General features: G+C 39.6%; 1 protein-coding gene across 1 annotated transcript in view; it reads left to right on the forward strand.

The window, feature by feature from the left end:
* The window catches only part of LOC114555092 (glutamate receptor ionotropic, delta-2), a 235,516-nt gene that overhangs the window by 113,256 nt on the left and 99,950 nt on the right, over positions 1–22,310 (forward strand). Inside the window, exons 7-9 of the mRNA XM_028577198.1 lie at positions 1,107–1,208; positions 10,667–10,864; positions 14,488–14,800. Of these exons, the coding sequence (XP_028432999.1) occupies positions 1,107–1,208; positions 10,667–10,864; positions 14,488–14,800 (613 nt within the window). The remainder of the gene's footprint in view (positions 1–1,106; positions 1,209–10,666; positions 10,865–14,487; positions 14,801–22,310) is intronic.

Below are 22,310 nucleotides of genomic sequence, written 5' to 3' on the forward strand. Positions count from 1 at the left end.
TAAGTAAAAACACTTGTGGGGGTGTACCGTTGGTTTGTAGGACACATTTCTAAAGTATGAAGGTGTAAAAGAGTGCAATTAAATGTTATCTCTCTCCTAGTTGCCTGTCAACTTTAGTACTGTAATACATTAGGTGCCTCTAATGCAAAATCCTGCTATGGAAAGTAACTATCAGAGGAGTTAAACTGTTGCTTTCCATTCTGTTAACAATACTTCAAACGGGATATGGAATGTTAACTAAATGGCAGGGTGTAAAAAAAACAACCCGGTTTAGCTAAGCTTCATGTAAGTATTGGTCCAAAGATCAGAATTGGCAGAGAATTACACATTCAAAAGTAACTTCAGTCTTTAGAGAAAAAGATTATCCCTTATTTCCCTCTGCAGCATGCCCTCGGCTTTTCTTGTGTGTTTGTGTTTCCTTCTGAGCACAAATCAAGCTGTGCAATTTTGTGTATCACAGTGTGGATGTGTGTGTTTGTCTTTGAAAAGCAGAAAGTTAAATCACTTCTTTTTCCCCCCACTACCTCTCTCTCTCTATAGGGAAACCAGACTACTGTAGTAGTCTAAAAACAATATTTTATTGAAAGCAGAAGGCAGCATATACCGTAGATGAAGAAAATGTGGTTTAAGACTTAATGTGGTCTGGGGGAAAAGACTGGAAGTTTATGATGCAATTTGATAGACATAAAAGTCTGGGTCCGATTCGTAAAGCGCCTTTGAATAAAATCAAAACACCATAATTTCCACATGTGCATTGCATAATGCACCAGGGATAAACATTGGTGTGTTTAATAATTTGGCATACAGTACATGGGGGGGCACTGGGATATAAAGTTTATATACATATATATATATATATATGTGTGTGTGTGTGTGTGTGTTTTTCAGTTTCTGTCCTTTGTTACTGTTTTAACATCTCACATCTGCTCTGACTTTGTTAAATAAGTATTCCGTCTACATCACAATTATGTACTTTTAGTGTTTTTATATTGTGTGCTTAAAGTGCATTTGCCTTGTTTCTTTTCTACAGTTCATCGTTTGGTAAACCCAATCTGATGTCAATGATTTCTGGAAAATTTAACTGTTTTTTTGTGTGCACATTGCAGCTGGCAACGTGGGACCCAGTTCATGGCTTGAATGGCACTCTGACAGACAGGAAATTGGAAAATAACATGAGAGGAGTGGTGTTACGAGTTGTCACTGTTCTGGTGAGTATTACCTGTATTTTCATATGTGTGTGCAATGCATGTCTTTTTTTTTTTTTTTTAAATCATTCTGTGATTTCCAATTGGCCATACATAAAAGAAACACCTGTTAAATTGTTCCCTGTTTGAAAAATTGCCCTGCTGCTCACTGAGAAGAATCAAAGACGGATTGCTGTGACTACTGCTGGCATGTCAGTCTTCAGCCTTTTGCTATATTGTAAAGCCGTCCTTTTGTCTAGTTTTCTGCCCATCATTCAACACTGTCTCTGCGGAGATGTACGGCGACAGGCTGTGAGCTTCTGTGAGGGAAGGAAAATGGCAGACAAACATTTATGAGACAAAGTGTTGAGAGGAAAGCAAGAAGTCAGACAAGGCAAAACGCAAAGAAAATGTAACAAGATGAGCTTACAAACGGACCAAACTATCATCATTTCATTAGCTTCCATTTTGACATTTGACAGCTTGATGAAAAACCACTGGAGTCTTGATGATAGCGAGGCTCCAGCTCTTTCTGTTTCGCCTGTAGCATCGATTTGAGTACATCCCATGAGTGCTTTAAAGATTCACTGCTGTAAATTCTTCATATCCTGTCTTTGAAGTGAGTAGCAGAGAAGAAAGAGATAATGCTAGACATCTTTGTGGCTATCCTTTTTTCTTTCTCAATTTTTTCAGTCTTTGATTTTCATCATCATTAGAGGAAAAAAAGAATATGGATTGTGTTTTGAATATCACTCTTTTCCCATCATAGGCATGGGGTGGCTTCTGTAGCCTATGTGCCAGTTTATTACTGTATGTGCACATCTATTGTCATGTTCTGTACCTCTGGTTGGGTAGGTGTGTGTGTGTGTGTGTGTGTGTGTGTGTGTGTGTGTGTGTGTGTGTGTGTGTGTGTTACCTGAGATGACTGATGCCTCATAAGGGCCTAAAGACAGAAATAGATAGAAATGGCCAGGGTCTTGCCCAGATGAACTGTTTTCTTTTTACGTAAGAATCGTTCGAGGGTAAATCCTCATTGTGCTGTTTGTGTTTAAGTGTGTGTGTATGATGTGAAAAGGGACCTTTGGAACAGATTGTTCTGTGTTGCCCTGGGCTTTTTTCTGCTCTGATATAACTGTTTTCTGGCTGTAAGGTGCAGTGGTCTCCTACAGTGCCATGCAGATTGTCTCTTACCCTGTAACATGCAGAAACAAACAAGCATGTTTGTGAATACACATTACCACATTAACCTGTAATTATAGGGTGTGTTTGTTGTATTCTATCATCCAGACTGTTGAATAGTTATCAATTAGTTAATTGGTGATGAGACCACTATTAGGGCCAATTCCTCTAAATCAATGCTATTGATTGGCTGGGACTATATTGATTATTAAATGAATGTTACAAAGGAATAGCTACATCACTATGATTATGTGTTCAGGGTTTAGTAGATTGTACATTCTGGTCACAAGTGTGACCCAAATTGATATTTTGCAACTGGGAATTTAATTTGAAGCTTTTAAATGGTTACATTAAAATGATGTGTTCTAGACAGGAAGTTTATTTTCTTTAGGTGTAACTTTTCATCTTTTGCCTATTCATTCATAATACTCTATGCTCCTTAATTCTTTTGAGGGTGAAGCCCCATTTCTTTGGTTCTACTCCACATCTATGGGTAGCAAACTGTAAATTTATACTGCAGCCCAACTATGCAGCTAAGGGCAGAAGATGTACCTTTTTCACATTTCTAGAGATAATAAAAGAGCACTCAGGGTTTTCCCCAAATTAACCATACATTTTACTTTGGAAGAGGATAAGGCACACAGTAGCACCAACTTGAATTACAGACAAATTTGTATTAAAATTGTAAGTGTTGTGATGATTGAGAGTGATTGATAATGAAAATCAATGATGATTGATATGGTTCCATTCAATAGTTTCAGACATTGAATGATGTTATGGGGTATAGACATATCTTTATTAGACAGTAAGAATAGAGAGATGACAGAAAACAAGGGAGAGAGAAATGCAACAAAGGTCCCCCGCCCGGAGACATTGCTGTTCGTGGTCGCTGTCTTAACCTCTATGCCAAACCTACAACTACCACAGTTTGTACCAGTTGATATTATGATGTTGGACCTGTTGATTTGTTGGAAGAAGGAGGAAGAAAAAAATATGTGGTGCACCATCTATATTAATCACAAGTCACAAAGTGTCCATGTCCTCCATCTTAATCAAACAGAGGCTGAGGGAAAATTCATGTTTATAACAATATGAAATCTAACCTTCTGCAGTGACTGGCAGGGCTTTTGAAAATAAATTTGACACCAATTTCACAGACAAATCCGCAGAGTGTTTTGAATATGCTCGCTGTTACAAATCGCCACATGACACTGTAATGCTCAGCATTCCCTTTAAGGACTCTTCAAGTAGAGGAAAGGGAGTAGGAGGAGAGATGAGGTGAATAAGAGATGGGAGCAACATCGGAAAGATAAGGAGGAGATGGAAGGGAAGGATAGCTTGATAAAGAGTAAGATTGTATTGCAAGGATGACAAGTTGGAAGTATTGTAGCCTCCATGGATGGATGGACGGATGGATAGATGAAGAGAGAAGGTGTCCTAGACATATGTTTAGGGAAAGCTGGAGATGTTGGGGTGTGGAAAGATGCCACATGGTGTATATCACAGCTGGTGAGTGGCAGGGGAAAGAAAGAGACTGCAAAATAACCACAAAGAGAGCGAAAAGAGAGCGGGAGATTAGTGTCACAAAACCAGACTACATCGCAGAACGTAATTTTTTCGTGACAAGATTTCAGTCTGGAAACCATTAACTGAGTATCGATTGAGTCTGGTAGCTCAAAGGCAGACCAACCAATGAGCTATGGGAAGTGAACAACTCTTTAAACCAGATGTTATAGATTAAGCATTTTGTAACCATATGGATTATTTCTTTCACTTACACAAATAGTCATTTGGCTGGATAGTTTCAGAGAGATTTGTCAATGTTTTTTTCCCAACAGCCACCATGTTTTACAAAAGAAAGGAAAGACCAGTGGCAGTCCACCAAGTGGTGCGTTTATTTTCATCTAGTCAGATGTAGGCAGGGCCGGCGATTGCTATAGGCGACCAAGGTGATTGCCTAGGGCGTCAAATGTGTTGGGGGCGCCGTGTCGCCCTTAGGTCTACTTCCCATTAATAGAATTAGAACGACAAGCAAAATAAAACGTGTTTATTAAACATGATCATCCTAGGGCGCCCCCTCAGCCAAACGTTTACTTGTCAACCTTTCATTACGTGACGTTTCCCGTCTCAGGTCAGACTCAAACACACGGAGCTCTGAAGCAGAGCTGTGCGTCGCTTAGTGTTCACTCTCTCTGGATAAATAGAGACGAGCAGCGGCACAGACACCAGGGGCATCGGACCGGCGGTAAAACCAATACTGATTACCAGGGCCCAAGGGGAGAGAGGGCCCTTGAAAAGTCTGGAATATATTTTATTTTACCTGGATATTTTTATTTCCTAATGACATTTCATAATGCATATCAGATTAAATGTAAAGTTAGTGTATTGGCTGAATAACTTGGTTGATTGACCCGCTACATTTTGTATACAAAAAGGTCTCACCCCTCCTTGCTAATGCGCCAAATGGTTTAGTCCATCTGCACGCATTTTGTTTATGTTAGTTGAGCCTCTGGTGGAGCGCAAACTTCTGCTGTAGAAATGTCTTTCTCAAAGAAAGCCAAATCAGGCTACCAAAAAGAAAGGAAAGACAGGAGGAGGAGAAGAGAAAACGAAAGGAGGGGAGACAATTGGTAACTGACTTCTTTTCAAAGAAAGGTGAGCACAAACTAAAAAACGAAATCCATGGTGCTAAACTGTTTGAATATCTCCGTGACTGACTAAAAACGGACTGAGACAACCCTTATAAAGAGCAGAACATACACTTGATCATTTGGTTATACATGTAATCTGAGGTAAAGGCTAAATACATAAACACTAACAATGCTGTTTGCATACAACACACCATTGTAATAGCCTCATTTAAAACATGTTTAATTTTAAATTAATAGGCTATAATGTCTATAATTAGCAGTAATAGGCTAGTCAGTGTCATAGGAAGCTTTGTAGCTCTTCGGTAGATACATATCATGTCAACTTTATAGTTATGTCAGATTCAGTAGAAGCAGATGTTAACATTGTGGAACACATGGTCCTCAGTTTCAGAAACTGTCCCACCAGGGAGTGGAGTTGCAACAGACCCCTCATCATCCTCTTTGGATTTGAGACAAGGTGAGCTTATATCAAAATTAAAGCAAACCATGTTTAGCTATTTTGACTGAAAGGTGTTTAGTAACACTAACATGTTAGTGTGTTTTATTATATTAGGTTACAATTAAGATAAGAGGTTAATATCAGATGTATCCTTCATAGAGAAAGATGATGGAGAAGATGTGATTGAGGATGATGGGAGTGAAGACAGCAGGGAGCTCTGAGCACAGTGTGGAAATGAGAGATGAGGAACTGGAAAGTAGGCAGAGCAGTGCAGACCAGTTTTTGCCAGAGGATCCAGGACTATGGACGCGCTCTGCTGTGGACATGCTGCAGTAGTATTTCTGCGTAGTTTTGTGTTTCCACCTCCGATGTAGAGCAGTGTACAGTCCCTTCCCTAAACTGTCTCATTCAGAGACCAGCGTTCCAAACAGGGCTCTGAGTCTGTCAGGACGTCTGACATCTACCGTCTCAGCAGAGATATCACGTACTGCCCAGCAGACTATGGTGCAGGTGGATTATTTTCTGAAATATAGTGACTTTATTCTTGTAATAGCTTATTGTATTATCACTTTATTTTTCTCAAAATATCACGACTCCTCCAAACCTCAGAGAACACAGATGAGATATACTGTATTTTGAATGTGCACAAAGTTTTGAACATGAGCAGAAATCTTGCTCAAACACATCTGAAATATTACAGTCCAGGAGTTTATTAATTCATTAAAATGAATTCATGTATCATTCAGGTGAATAATTTTAATATGCACATTTAAGGAGGTTACTTCCTCAACAAAAGAAGCAAAGGTGGGAAGAGTAAATGATGCCTAGGCTACATGTGTTGTGACTCAGATATATTTAGAAAAGTCGATCTACAGGAGAATAAATAGTTACTTTACTTACCTTACTGCAATATATTCCATTATGTTTTTATATTTGGATTGTAATCTATGTTTCCTTTTAGATAAAGATATTTCCAGTATAAATTGTTTCAGAAAAAGGATAACAAAAATAAGTGCATACAAATTCACCAGAATGCAGGAAATTAAGTATTTAATGCTCAAAATTTTCAGGGGGTGGACCCCCAGACCCCCCCAAGTATAAGTCACCATGCACACAAATCTGGAAACAAAACACTGGCCTCTGGGTTGCCAGACCAGTTATGATTAGACCAAATGTTGGTGCCGTTTAACTTACATGGAAGCTAGAAACTCAAATGAACATACATTCCTACTGTATCGCTGACACAGCGCTGTGGAGATCTGGCAATGCGAGACTAGTGGGGGGGGGGGGGGGCGCTCAAAACTCAATCTCGCCTAGGGCAACCAAAGGACTAGAACCGGCCCTGGATGTAGGAATGGTTATGTTGATGTCTAAGTGAAGGTGTGGTATCTTTAGTAGCGATGCTGTGATGATGTATGGAAGAGGAACTCCGCTGACACTGTTCTTGATTATAAAAGTTTATTACATCAAAGAATTCAGCATCAATTACGAGCCCTGCAGAGCTCGGAGAGACGACAGACCTGATCTTCCATAATGGTTGCTCTAAGTTTCTGCAGTTGGGAGACAGTATATATTCTATACTTTGTGTAACATAAGGTGGGGGTGTATAGTAAGAATATTGGCCAATAGCTACGATCCACATGGAACTGGTCCAAAAAAGGACATCTCAGGGGGCCCACTGATAACACTCTCCAGATGATTCCGTAGAAATAGAACAAAGTCCTTATAAACTCCTAACAGAAACCTAACCTTAAAGTTGTAAATCTTCAGATACTACAAAGGAAAGAATGGTCGTGCACTGTACAGCCAACTTGAAATGACATCTGTTACAAACAACCTGTGCCCTTGCCAGAAAACAGTGAGCTAAGCTTAAATCGTGGGTTGGCTTTGAGACACTAGCGAGTCACTTTTTTTCCCCATTTAACACAATGTATTTTATTTGGCAACACACTGCACACTGGCAGGGAGAGGGATTTCTAAACTGCACTTTCTGTCCTTGAAGACTCATAAAAAAACAGCTCATACCTTATACCTTACCGTATGACAGAAAAGTTTTGTGGTTTTGAAACCGTGAATTTTTCAAACCTCGGTATACCTTGAAACCGGTAACTGGCCCATGCCTAAGGGTGGGGAGTCACTGTATGTCACAGAGTTTGTTTACTTGAAAAGCAATTAATATCAATTAATAAACAACGTGCTGAATGGTTATTGGGTAAACATAAAGAGAAATTGGAAATGGGAGAAAATGGAAGAGGGATAAGTGTATGTGAATGAGATTCTTTCCAGTTTTTCTCAGGAACGGGTCAATTTTCAACAGTCGATCATCAATTGAAACCAAACAGAACATACATATTTTCTTTTTTTTTGTACTTTGTAAAACCAGATCTGTCTCCTTTAGTCTTTGCTGCTGAATTGTTACCTTGAACAAGGAGGTTATGCTTTAGGTATTACATTTAAAATAAATCATTTAAATGTACCCATCTTTAATTTATCTTTTGTTATTTAGGATAAAATACTATTTCAGTTGCATTTTTGATAAGAGGACACATCTGCTGTTTTGAACCGTTTATATAAATATAGAAATATTTTTCAGTCATTTCATTCTGTTAAAAAAAAATTATGAGAAAAGCGTATCGTGAACTTCAAATCGTGAATCGAATTGTGAGTTGAGTGTATAGTTACATCCCTATTGTTTTAGCTAAGAAATGAGCTTCGAATTTGAGCATTCACCTTAGAAGTGTATTTGGAAGTATTTAGGCAAATGGTCGATTGTGTTATTGTACAACGGGATCACCATGTTTATGTTTGTTTATAAAGGTTTAAAGTGCCCACATAGGGAAGCAATCAGTGGTACTTGGAGGGTTATTCAGTATGTATGGGTGTGTGTGTGCTAGCGGGTGTTCCTGCCTTGATGGATGGATGCTTGTGGTAAGAGAGGGACTTGGCATGCATGTCCACTTACTGCCTAATAGCTTATTGAACAGCAGCAGCTAGCAAGGATTAGAACCGTCAAATTAATGCATAGCATAGCCTGCGTGTGTGTGTGTGTGTGTATGTGTCTGTATGTGTGTGCCTAATGTGCAGCGAGTATCCAGTCAATAACACACAGGCCCTCATAAATCTGTGAGACATATTGGCCTAAAACATTTCACTCATCAATAGGGATTTATTAAAGAAGAAAGAAAAAGATGGGTGAGGGACAATGTGGTGGTGGGGTGAAAAAGACAGGAACTGAAGAGATAACTCCTCTATTAAACACTTATTTAAAGTACAGTAAATAAAAGAAACATCAAGTTTGTTTTTTACTAGCTTGTTGAAAAATACCTTGTTTCTCCCTGTGCTGTGCTAACTTAATTGCCTAAAATGTCAGCATTGCTTGATGTCATTTAACCTCAACAGGAAGCTGCCCTTTAGATGCCATGGAGATATTGATAAAGAGGTTCAGTCGTCCCAAGCACATTTCCAAATTAGCCAATAAAAAACAAATCTGTTGAATTGCATGATGCGAGTATTGATTTTCTACATTTTAATTCACTTGAAAATGTTACATAGGCTGTATTTAAATAAATTATTGAGCATAGTCCCCTCTGCGGAGAAAAAGAAAGCCGAGAAGGGAATTTTGGGAGCCTAGCCAAAACAAAATTGAGGGGGTATATTTTTTTTCTCCTGTAATCCCAAATAAAAAAAAGGTAACACTTAGCTAAGAATTTAAACATATGGACAGATATTAAGTACAGCATGTCGTTGTGTCTGTTTTGGTATGTTTTGGTATGTTTTGGTATGTTTTGTTTGCCAAAAGAAGGCAGAATTATTTCTGGTCAGTGCACTGTTTTTATCTTGAACTCTGTTTACCATATTGGTTAAAAGAAAAATGTGCTATCATTGGTATTTTTTTTTCTGCAATTTCCATTTTGTGTTGTGTACAGTATGGGGTGCAAGATATATCGACTCAGTATCGTTATCGCGATATCACGTTGCGCAATATTATATTTAGGGGTGTAAGATATATTGACTCAATATCGTTATCGCAATATCAGGTTGCGCAATATTGTATCAAAATATTTGTAAGTATGCAATATTTTGTTTATTTTATGGAGCGCTGCGTCCCGTCCGTTGCCTGTGTGGCTTAGTCGTGTTAGATTTAGAGCCTGCTTGAAACGCTATAATGATCATGTTTCATTGGCCAGTTACCGTGCCACTTGCACACGTTAGTGCACGTCAGCGCACGGGTCCACTACGTGACAAACCCTAAGGAGCGTAACATGTGTGTGCATATTTCAACAGAGTGACAGTGTAAGTGAAGAAATAGATAGACAACAAAACAAATCAGAGAAGTGTTCTACCTGTTCTGCAGACATGGTCCTTATTTATTTATTCATGTTGTACCAGTCCAATTGGACCATCAGTTGAAATAAACCTTGTGTTGTAAGAAAACTTGTTTAATTTGTTATGAATCTATTTTGATGTGTTTTCCCATAACTGGGATGTGTGAAATTAATATCGATATTGCAATATTCATAATCGATATCGCAATATCACATTTTGTCAATATCGTGCAACCCTAATAATAACTGTTCAGTAAGGCACATTAGAGCAATGTTTTATGGGTCCCCATGCTGTTAGTATCTCATATCGTACTAGGGATACCCATGCATGTCACAAGAGAGAGGGATGTGATACATATTTCACCCACAGGGGTGAGATTTCACCCTGGCTGTCAGAGGGGTGACAAATCACCCAAATACATAGGATGGTAATGCATATTGAGAGTTGGGGACAGGCTTTCAAGGGTAGCAATATGTCAGTATAAGGGAAGAAGAACAAGCCTGCGAGCAAATGTAAAATATGCAGGTCTTAAAACATAAAAGGTTTTGATTTTGTTGATTAATGGTAGGAAATGTATACAACCATCTAAGCTGTTTTTTTATGTATTTTAAGAAGAAGCTTACCTTTATGTGCAGTGTTTGACAACACTAATATTGTTAAATCTAATTTTACTTTTTAGTCGTTTAACTGATGGTTGTAAACGTAACTTAACTTGTACTGTATGTGTAATGTAGGCTCCTCCAGACATTCTCCCACACTTTAAGATGAGCATTTGTGGTGGTATAATGGCCACTTGACTAATTGGGTGATTTAATGCCTGAATGACTGGTGTATTGGTTGGCTGCTTGACTGACTCACTGACACACTGATTGATCTTTGCCTTCCAGGAGGAGCCGTTTGTAATGGTGTCAGAGAATGTTCTAGGAAAACCAAAGAAGTACCAGGGCTTTTCTATTGATGTCCTGGATGCTCTGTCCAACTACCTGGGCTTTAAGTATGAGATCTACGTCGCTCCAGACCACAAGTACGGCAGCTTGCATCCTGACGGTCAGTGGAATGGAATGATGGGCGAATTGGTCTTTAAGGTGAGGAGAAAATAATTTACATACATGCACAAACACATGTGAGCGCACACACAACACACATTTAATACAAGAACAATAGACATATTCCTTAGGCATCCCTTATGTTAAGTAGGACTATAGCCTTTTCCAGGTTGAGCCTGCACAGTCTGGAGTCCCATCATAACATTACCACTAGAAATCATCTCACATCAAAAGCAAATATTGCATTAGACTACCATAGGGCTGACTTTAAGTTCTTTAAATTGAAAATAGAAATTTAGCCACTCATTCACTAACTTTTGTATGTAGTCTGAAGTGGACTGGAGAGGGGCTGACCTCAAAGATGTAGAGATATCATTGCGTATTGGTAAAAACAAAGCAGCTTTCTAATGCTTTGACTAGCTTCAAGTATCTTCAAGTATTTGATGCATAACTTGAACACTCAAACAGCTTCAGTGAATAGCCAAAAAGTGGCGATGATGTTTCTCAAGAGATTGTGAAGCTATGAATGTGGATTTCACAAAGATGGAGAGGTTTACAGTTTAAGGGCAATACATTGGCACAGTTGGATGGTAACTACTTTACTATACTTTAACATAGCCGGGTTACTTGAGGTAGCCCCGCCTTTGTAGTCCACAAAGTTTACCAGTTTTACTGCTGTGTAACAAACTAAAAAATCAAAGCAAAGGCAAAGCAAAAGTATTGTTCACGTTTGTGATTATTTTGTCAAAAAACTAAATATATTTGATATTAGAATCCATCTGGTCATCTTTGACAGTTTGCAGCAGAAAGAAAGTAAGCAGCAGAGAAACAGAACGAAAGAAAAAGGGCCTTTCAAATGTGTCCAGTGTGAGTAGTAACAATTGAGATTTGGAAGCTTGACTCCAAAATCAATCAAACATTTTGGGATCAATATCTCCATGAAAAAGAACTCCCAGCACATGCAATATATTTGGACTCATGCTCATCCTTTACCTTTTTCTGTAAAAAAGACAGAGCTCATTTTATTTTGCTACAGAAACCAATGCTTAGCAAACACATGAAGAGGCATCTGAATACATTGACTAGCTCATGGTTTCTCAGACCTCCACTGTTCCTCTGGGGCCTTCCTTAAAACATTCATTGAGTGTTGTCATGTGGAGGCCCTACGACAATAAGCCTTGAGCTGACATCACTTTCTTACAGTCACGCCATGCTTTTTTTACCCCAAATAATTTATTGACTGCTAAAATGAGATGCAACAAGGCCAAGGCTGTAAAAACAATTGTGCTTTTTTTTTCATTCAATACCATAACTAAGTAGAAAGAAGATTAAAGAAATGTTTTAGCTAGGTACAACACTGTCACCAGGGCAACCGGAGCACCCGGAGAAAACCCCATGCAGACACACAGAAAGGCCGGGACGGCCAGTGTTCAAACCCTGGAATTGTATTCATTAACACCCCATTGAAAAATCTCTCAAATCTTGAGGTATAGGTAATTTGGTCATTTTTAATAGAGCACAGGTTACTTTCACTTTAAGAAATTAATTTAACAGTAGAAAAAAAAAACTATAGTGGCAGAAGTAGATTCTCATCCAATCATACTTTTATACAATAAAGACCAAGCTGGTCTTTAATTACCTTACCTACCTGCATGCTCACATCTGCATGTGTGTGTACAACGCCCTTTGATCTACTACTGAAATTGCACTAAGCTATTGCACATATTCTTCACTCGCCATAGATCAAGGGTGTTTTTTTAAATAATCTGCAATCTTTTCTCAAAGGTTTTCCTTCATGTTATGTTTTTTCAGCAGGTCCTTTCTTTTACCTTGTAAAATGTATATATAAATGATAGAGAAGTGCTTTAAGTCCAATGCATATTTATGTATACATAGACAAGGAAAGGCTGTAAATAAAAGGAACATTCAGTTTTCTATCAGTCAGCAACAAGGGTTATCTCTCTAAAAACCCAATTATATCGTATACGTTTTACCCAGAGTGCTTTGGAAGTTTTCATGTTGAGTGACCACAGAAGTCACCATTCTCACACACACACACACACACACACACACACACACACACACACACACACACACACACACACACACACACACACACACACTTGCATGCATATCGTTGTGCTGTCTCAACCAACAGGCATTCTGCAGGGCTTCTCCTACAGTAATATTCTTATGCAGTGTAAGTGACAATTTCTGCACATTTAAGCATTTTGTTTCCTTACTCAACTGTGAAATTAGCAATTTTTTTGCCTACAGTGGATACAATTTTTGTTTGTTTTGTGTGTAGTTATGGATGTTGTAAGCATGCAATTGTGTGTGTGTGTGTGTGTGTGTGTGTGTGTGTGTGTGTGTGTGTGACACTGCACAGTGGCTGTATAGCTTGCACCTATAAAATCACCAAATTTGTTACAGTCAATTTCTAGTAAATAAAATCTTATTATCTAACAAGTTGATAATAAATATGTGCAATCTTTTGCACTAATGTTCAAACATACACGCTCAAAACATCTTAAGCATCTTAAACCCTTGTTATGTCAGAAGCAGATGTCTACAGCTGCTAGCCCCATCACTGGGGACTGAAAACATTTTAATTAGCCATTATTGTTTCTGCATTTAAGCTAAGCTCAGCCTATGTTTCTTGGCAGACATACTCAGTGACAGCTTTTTTTCTTCGCACGTAAATAATTAAAGCAGTCATTAGTTGTCTCTTAAAATTCTAAGCATTCCAAATGATGAGAAAGGCTTTGAATGCTTTGAATAAATGAACGATTCAAAAGCACAAAAGATGCCCAGTCCCCGCCGGGTTTACAGTGGGCTTACAAGACTGTACTTATGTACAGTACAGAGGCAAAACAGAGCATAAAGCACATAATAAGAATATCCGTACATGAGCCTACTTTTGGGTACCTTCTTCTTTCTGACCTTAGTTTTATCTTTATGTATCCTAAAGCAAAACATACTATTCAACATACTTTGAAGATCACTGTCAGCCTCTGTAAGGAGAAACGTATTGTCGGCATTCAGGGTGCCAACTGTTCAACTAAAACGTGTAACCTAATATTTCCTTGTTTAATTTCCATTGCCATTAATTAAAAGTGCTACCATGGTCCTCAACCTCTTCATATTCGATAGAGTTTAGAAAAGCTTTCACAACATTACAGAATTTCTCATCCTAAATTTAGTAGGCTAGTTTAGGGTAGGTCATGGTTTCACAATCACAAAAACTTTCTGAGAGTCTGGTGTTATGGTTTAATTATTCAATAGCTAGGTTTCGGTGAAGCATAGCCATTGAATAAATATAGTGTAAAGTGTGTTTGGACTGTTTGCAAATAACATTTTTATTTTCTTTCAAAGTAAAACATAAAAAGACATATTGTGGATGAAATTCTGTTCCTTGAAAACCGATTTTGTTTATTGTTAAACAGCCCAGATGTTTAGTTAATAACGTTTTAAAGTTAAAGTTTCTTTGTATTAGTATTTGAATGCATTTTTTAGATGGTGGGAAGGAACAGTGGCAGTACTTAAAGCACTTACCTGTCTCTGGGTACAAAAGTCCACATTTTTCAGCTGTGTTTCACACCTACACATTTTCACAGTGTTGATATTTCAAACTCTCCTCTCTTCCCCTCTGCCTCTTGCAGCGAGCCGATGTGGGACTTTCAGCCCTGACCATCACGCCTGAGCGAGAGAGCGTTGTGGACTTCACCACACGCTACATGGATTATTCGGTGGGCGTTTTGCTGCGCAAGGCGGAACGCACTGTGGACATGTTTGCCTGCCTGGCACCCTTCGACCTGTCACTGTGGGCGTGCATTGCGGGCACCGTGCTCCTCGTTGGCATCCTGGTGTACTTGCTCAACTGGCTCAACCCACCCCGGCTACCCATGGGATCTGTGTCCCCGACAACACTGTACAATTCCATGTGGTTCGTGTATGGCTCCTTTGTACAACAAGGTAAGGAAGACCTAATTTATGCTGCAATTATGTTTTCTCAAAAGCTGATCCAGCAAAACCAGACAGATCTTCATCTAAAAGTGGCTAGGTCAATAATGGAATGAGTGAAATCAAAGATTTTTGATCTGAACTGATCTAAATCAGTTCAAAACTTAAAATGGCTCTGACATGGATTTATTTTATCACTGGCAAATGTATTTTTGCATCAGTGTGAGGCAAGGAAAGTAATTGAAACGCAGGTCTCCAGCCTACGTAAATGGCCTGAAGTTTATACTTGTGCGTTGGTCTGTGCGTCAATCTCTTTAAGAGAATAGCAGGGCCGGCATGTGTGTGTGCGTGGGGAGTGTGTGGTAGAGCGAGTGAGAGAGTGACGATGATTAGCTTTGGAGCGAGTACCGACTTGATAGGCATAGTGAGAGAAACAAAGTGTCTCCCCTGTGCTTTCTAACCACAGTGGGAAATCTGTAGCAGGAAAAGTTAACCCTCTTCTTGATTTCATGTTGTTAATGGAGAAGGAGAACCAGGAAATGAGTAGGGGGGGAATGCAATGCTACCAAGCCACTGCCGAGCGTCAATCTCAAAGGTAAAAGATAAAGAGATAATGGGAGGGGAGGGAAAAATATGATTGCTAAAGCAATCTAATGTAAAAAGAAAACTGATAAAAAGCTGGCCTCTGGGTGTCATAAGTGTGGATTGACATTTAGGGCCCTATTTTAACGATCTGAAACGCAAGTATCAAACGTGAAACGCAAGTAGCTTTGTGGGCTGATCTCGGGTGCTGTTGCTATTATAAAGGCGGGATAAATGACTCTTGCGCCCGACGCAAATCTAAAATGGGTTGGTCTGAAGTAGCTAGGTGTGGTTTGGGCGTAACGTGAAAATAACCAATCAAAGCGTCATCTCACATTCCCTTTAAGAGCAGGCGCGCTTGTTCCATGGCGGATTGCTATTATAACGGCGGATTTGCCTGGCGCACGCCAGCGGGAGCTGTCTGGGATGTGGCAAAGTAATAAATGCCCGTCTTGGCCGGGTGGCGATGTTGCTGCGGCCCCTCAGGTGCATCTCCTCAAGTCTGGAGAGGATTGCTGCAGCCATGGAGCGTGGGCCTCCAAACGCACCACCTGCTCCTGTTGTGCCGCTTCCTCCTCCCCCCACTCCATCTCTGTCCACCTGCTCCCCCAGAACGCATTGAGTGTCCAATCCCGCCGTAGTTCAACATCACATCTCCTTAAGTCCTCTAATATTTCCTCATTTATGTCATCAACACATCCAGGATTCATGGAAATGTTGTGTAAAACACAACAAGCCACAAAGAATGCTGCAACTTTTTGAGACTGCAAAATAGCACCAGGGAACTTTTTATGCCGGAACACACCTCTTCTTTTCGCTGAAACGCCCCCGGCAGCACAAATACATTCCCTAATTTACTGACGTGCGTCTGTGGAGGGAAAAGTCCACTGTGCGTCGGGTGCAAAATAGGAATGATACATGCGTCTGTGTACAAAGGCAATTGCGCTGAGTGCAAGATAGGGCCCTTAGTGTTTAAGCAAAACAGTCACATGAGAGCAAAAAGGAGGAGAGGTTTTGTTCCACATGGATTGAGTGGAAGATAATGACCTCATCCTGGATTTCTACCCAAAGATTTTCCAGAATCCATCGGGCTTGCTCAGGTGTGGAGATCAGACACCCAGGGAAGAATTTAAACTTCATTAGTGCAGGAATAGAGCCATGACGAGGAGAGGGCAATGGGACCAGGGGAAAAAAAAAGATCACATGCATTGTGTCTGATTTCCAATCATGTGTGCTTCATTGAGTATCCACATGTCTATTGAGTATGGTGTAAAAGAGAGACACTAAATATTTTCATATTCAGTTTGTGTCTGTGCGGGTGTGTGTGTGGTTTGCAACAAAATAAGAAAAAGCAACTGTTATTTTCCGATGAGCACACTGTGCTCTCGCTAGCATGCTCCGGGACTCGCAATAGTTACTTTTTTAAGCTACATTAATTATGCAAAATTTAGGAGGATTTTTTCTTCTTCTTTTTTTATGCTCCCTGTGAAACATTTCAGGCCCTGAATAAGCAACTGATGAGCATTCCTCCGTATGGTAAATAAACCACCATCTTGTGCTGCAGCTAATGGTGGTAATGATGATGATGATACATGCTAATTGCTGTTTGATATTCACAATCATTTCTTTTTTTAGTCATAATTAACATTTTAGTTCTGGCATAATGAGAGAGAGAGAGAGAGAGAGAGAGAGAGAGAGAGAGAGAGAGAGAGGATCTAATTCTTCAAGAATGGGTTTGTCCTGTGTGTGTGTGTGTGTGTGTGTGTGTGTGTGTTGGGTATACACTGTACAGTGTGTACGTTTGTGTGTGGCATTAGGTGGTTCTTGTGCATGTGAGAAGAGCTGTGCTTTAGCCACAGGTAAATCGTTTCTGATTTGGCTAGCCAGAAATATCTCAGAAAGTTAACTGAGCATGGACAGACTACTGCTGCAAGGCTAAGGCGGCTGACCTTGACACCCTTTAAATGTCACCTAGTATGTGGTTTACTTTCATCCCAGCAACCATTTTGTAAAGCAGAAATCTCCCTTTTTTAGACACACGATAACTAATTATAAAATTAAACTATATACAGTATATGTATGTCTCTGTCTCTCTCTCTCTCTCTCTCTCTCTCTCTCTCTCTCTCTCTATATATATATATATATATATATATATATATATATATATATATATATATATATATATATATATATATATATATATATATATATATATTGACTGACAAATTAGGCTTCATTTGAAAAAGGTTTATAAAGTCAGTGGTAACAAACCTTACAAACACACACACACACACACACACACACACACACACATACATGCATGCATATACACGAATATTCATGCTGCAGTTCTCTCTTCCCTGCAGCACATCTATAATGTCCCAGACCTTTGTGCTTTACCCTGAAGTATTACCCTTTAGGAAAATTGATTCAGATGCAAAAACACACACACTCACCGAAGGAGGGAGCTGGAGATGACTGTTGAAAGTGAATAGTCAAACCTGATGCCAGAATTTTGCTTTTAATAATAATAATTATTAATAATAATAATAATAATAATAATAATGTATACTTTATTAATCCTGCAAGGGGAAATTACAATGTTTTGACTGTGTCACTTTGACTGTGAGAGGGAGATAGGGATAAAGGGCAAGAGGAGAAAGAGGGAGGTGCATAGGGGTTTTACTTATTTCTCTCAATCCTTCTCTTTTCTTTTATTTCTCCCTTTGACTATTTCTTGCTATTCTCTTGCCTTTATACTTACATTTTTCTGCCTTTCATCTCCTGTTTTTTGATCTTTGGCTCCTTCTCTTTATCATCTTTTCTGTTGTCCTCCGTTCATCTGTCCTTCCTATTCTTCTAATAATTCTCCCCCTCTCTACCTTTTTTTTCCACCAGCACTTATTCCCTCTTGCCCAACCGGGGCACCAAGGTACCAGCCAATTGACTCATGGGTCTCTCAGTCTGTGGTATGTGTGTGTACAAGGGCCAATAGAGGATGAGAGAGGGAATGGCAATAATAGGGAATATTTCTGCACGCCATAAACTATGTCTAAATGGTCTCAAGGAGAGTGGCAAAAAGGAAAGGGGAAGAGGTCAAGAGACACAATGGGAAGGACTGCATCTGACAAAATCTGCATTGTTAACTGGTACATCAAAGGCCTTGTAGAAATCTGGGAATTTGTTTGTATTATTCAACAGTAATACAGTATCTCCTTAAACAAAAGAACACCTCAAAGAGCTACTTTGACAGAAAAAATATAAATAAGTTGTTCACAGAATTAGCTTTAAAGTGCTCATATTATGTTATATATCTTTTTGTGCACGTTATAGGTTTACAAAGGGAAAAAGCCAAAAGTCCACCCCAAAAGGACTTACCATCTCCAACAGAAAACACTGTTCACAAACTGCTCCAAACAGCTCTATTGTAGTCCAGCCTTTATAATGCTTGCCTAGCTGCTAGCATGGCACTCCCTCATGCTCTGCTTCTGACTGGGTACTAGTCCTTACCTAGCTACTGCGCATGTGTGACTCCCAACAAAGATGGAATAGAAGTGTGATGCCTGACTCTGTAGATAAAACAGAGAGCTCAACACAAAAAGTAAAAGAGGAGCTGCAGCAATGTGTAGTACAACACAAATATGGTGTTTTTTGAAAATTAAACCATGTAAACCTATTCTGATATAACCTCTAAATACAATTATGAACCTGAAAATGAGCATAATATGAGCACTTTAAGATATGCAGCAGGATATATAGGATATATAGAAAAACAAATACAAATTCACTAGTCCCACATGCATACATATTAACCTCAGCTTAGTATTTATGAGCCAACATTCAGTATGGCAAATGTGTGTGTAAGTACAAGTACCTCAAAATTGCACTTGAGTAAATGTACTTAGTTACATTCCACCACAGGCTTTTTCAGCTAATTGTTCTATTTTTTGAATCCCCAAAGTCTGTTAATCAACTGGATAAAAACATATATCTTCTGCTGAATTATAAACAAAGGTTTTAACCTGTTTCCCCAAGATAACCTTACAAGCAAGCATCAGATAAAGGGTATAAAAGGTGGATATACAGCAAACTCAATCAGAACAAGGTCAGACACCAAAAAAGCCACAGTGACGAAGAGTTGCACATACTTCAAAGAGCAATAAAGGGAACCGTTGGAGAGAACTGTGCGGTGTCTTTGGTACAAGAGATTAATAGAAAATACAATTTTTCATTTACAGGTAACACACAGGTTGTTCCTGCTGTGTTGAATACCAACTGTGCAACTTTAATTAAAAAAATGCTGTGTGTATGGCCAACGGAGACCATGTGTCAGCACACATTTGTTCTGGATGTTAGTTTTGGTCTTTTTTTGAAAGCAGACTACATCTCCATTGTTGCAAACACAAATGTGATTTGGGTGCTTCACCAGTGAAAACAGCCACTAAAAAATGCAGGAACATGGGGGAAAAAAAATGTGCAGGTGATTATTACGCCAGAGCTGGAGACAGAATAAAGCAAGTAGTGTGTGTAGAGAGGATTTGATTGAAAGAAGATGTGAAATGTTTCCTAGGGAGATTAATTTTCAGCTTCATTTGGGTTACTCTTTGGCCCTGGCTGAGGTCGGAAGGTCATTCCAATATTTTTCAGAGCCAGGAGGGATAGGAGTCAAGGCTGGGATGAGTGATTATCAGGTCACATTATTAGGAGAGCCAAGCAGACAACTTTAGCAGAGTGCAGGGCATTGACTGGCTGGGATGTAGAGCCTGGACAGACCATTGCCTTGAGGGATGCGGATGTGCACTCATTTGCAGTCTTATACACCAGGTTTTGGATTTGAAATGAGCCACCACAGGCAGCCAGTGGGGGGAGAGCAGGGCGAGGGTGAAGAATTCAGCAGGACAGAAAACAAGATGGCCTGCAGCAGTTTGGATGAGTTGTACTGTAGGAAGTGTGGTCAGAAGAAAATTGCAGTACCCCAGACAGATGTTTCAACAAGCTAAGCAGAAGTGCTGATAAGAAAGTGCCTACTTCATTTCAGTGTCGTGGGTGATTGTAAATCAGCAGAAACAGAAGAATGTGCTTGAAAGCAAAAAAGGCCTTTGTGAGATGGACACATTCATATATGCCTTGGAATGAAAGTGTAATTTATCGTCAAAGATGATGATGCTGCTCAAATTACAGCCTGGAAAGTGGATTAAACATAATTTTCTATGGGCATTGGAGACAGAATAAAACCAAAGGCAAATTAAAGTGACCATTTGTTACTGTATTTAAGTCATCTGGAGAGTTCTATTGAATATTCTAAATAAATTCAGTAATGATGCAATTAATTTGTGATCCATTTTCATTAAAAGCAAACCTCAAAGTGCTCCAAGAAAAAAAATTTAGCAGTTCAAAGAAAAACATCTTGCTGTGGAGAGACGTTTCTGGGCCAGTTTTACACAAAGCTCGGGGTCTAAGGTGCCCTCAGGTGTTGTTTGGAGAGCATCTGTGACAGATGACATTTGAAAACTGCAATAAAACCCTGGTACTCCTTTTTGGTGTGCAAAGCTGCACTGTGAGAAAGAAGAAAGTGGAAGTGGCCCCAGTTATTAAATAGACTGTGAACTCTGCTGTAATTGAAATGTGCAAACAGGCGACAGCAGCTGGCAGTCAAAGGAGGCATCTCTGCTTACGTGTAACCTGTGTAGGTGGGTGAGACTGTTACGCAAGTCAGACTTATTGAAGAAAAAGAAAAATGTAACTTAGACAGACAGTGTATGAGAGCGGACACGTTTCCACATTCGTCCATCTCATTTCCTGTTTCGATACCCCCCCTGTCTCCCTCTGTCTGTCTCGCCATCCCTCCACTTCCTCTTTGCCCTGTCGTGACTCCTAAGTTTTGCCAGCAGTGCTTGAGCTAAAGTAGAACAGTCAAAAGCAAAACTCTGGTGTCACACTGAATATTTGTCTTTCACAAATTCAATTTTTTTTCCCCAGTCACTCTCTTTGTCTCGCTTTTTGGTGTTTTCCCCTAATTAATGTCCTAACCAGTAGGAGAGGAGAAAGACGCTGTGGAGAAACAGAGTGTGTTTTTGTGCGGGTGTGATCTTAGCATACAGCTCCACTGTCAGTCAGTGCTGTCTCTCTCAATTAGAGCCAACTTTGTGGGAAATGCATACATAGTCACACATATGCGCACTGTAAATTATTTGTTTTCATTGTATGAAAAAGAAATTGCACAGATAAACAAACACACACACATTACCAAGGCCATAAGCCATAATCAACACTTTTATCTTTCCATCTGCTGCTTCAAACATCTCTCTCTCTCTTTATCTATCTTTTTTAATTTCTCTCAAACACTGCACCTCCTTTTTCCCACTGCTGTGCACATATCTGTATGAGTGTGTACAAGAGAGAAAGAGTGTGTGTCCTTTTCACAGCCCTGTTGTGGCGCCATATAGAAAAGAAATTGTTTCTCTGTTTCCTTCATCCTTCCTTTTGTCTTCCATCCCTCAGTTCTCTCCATTCTCCAATTCCTTCAACTTACTGCTGAGTTTTCTCAATGTGAGTTGTGTTTGCATTCCACACTCCCCATTCCCTCTCTCTTCGTCTATGTGTCTCTCCCTCCATCATTATCTTTGCTTCTGCTGTGCCATGCTGCTGGGAAGCCATCGTTACCATCATTTTCCTGCTCTATTCTTCTCTTTTTCTCCCTCTCTCCCTCTCTTTATGACTCCCTCTATTCCATTATCCCCCTCTAACAACTGTGTTGTGCTGCTGTGAAGTGGACCCAACTTTAGGACGCCCATCCCTTCTGACTGTGCCCTGCTATCTCTCCATCTTTCCTTTCTCTTTTCTTCTTTCTGGCCCTCTCACAGTATCTTCCTGGCTACAGAGATGTGCCACTGTGAAAAGAGACCATCTCTCAGCAGTTCCATTAAATGCATGTCTCTCT

The sequence above is a fragment of the Perca flavescens genome, chromosome 5, assembly GCF_004354835.1.
Source record: "Perca flavescens isolate YP-PL-M2 chromosome 5, PFLA_1.0, whole genome shotgun sequence".
Classification (NCBI taxonomy): Eukaryota; Metazoa; Chordata; class Actinopteri; order Perciformes; family Percidae; genus Perca; species Perca flavescens.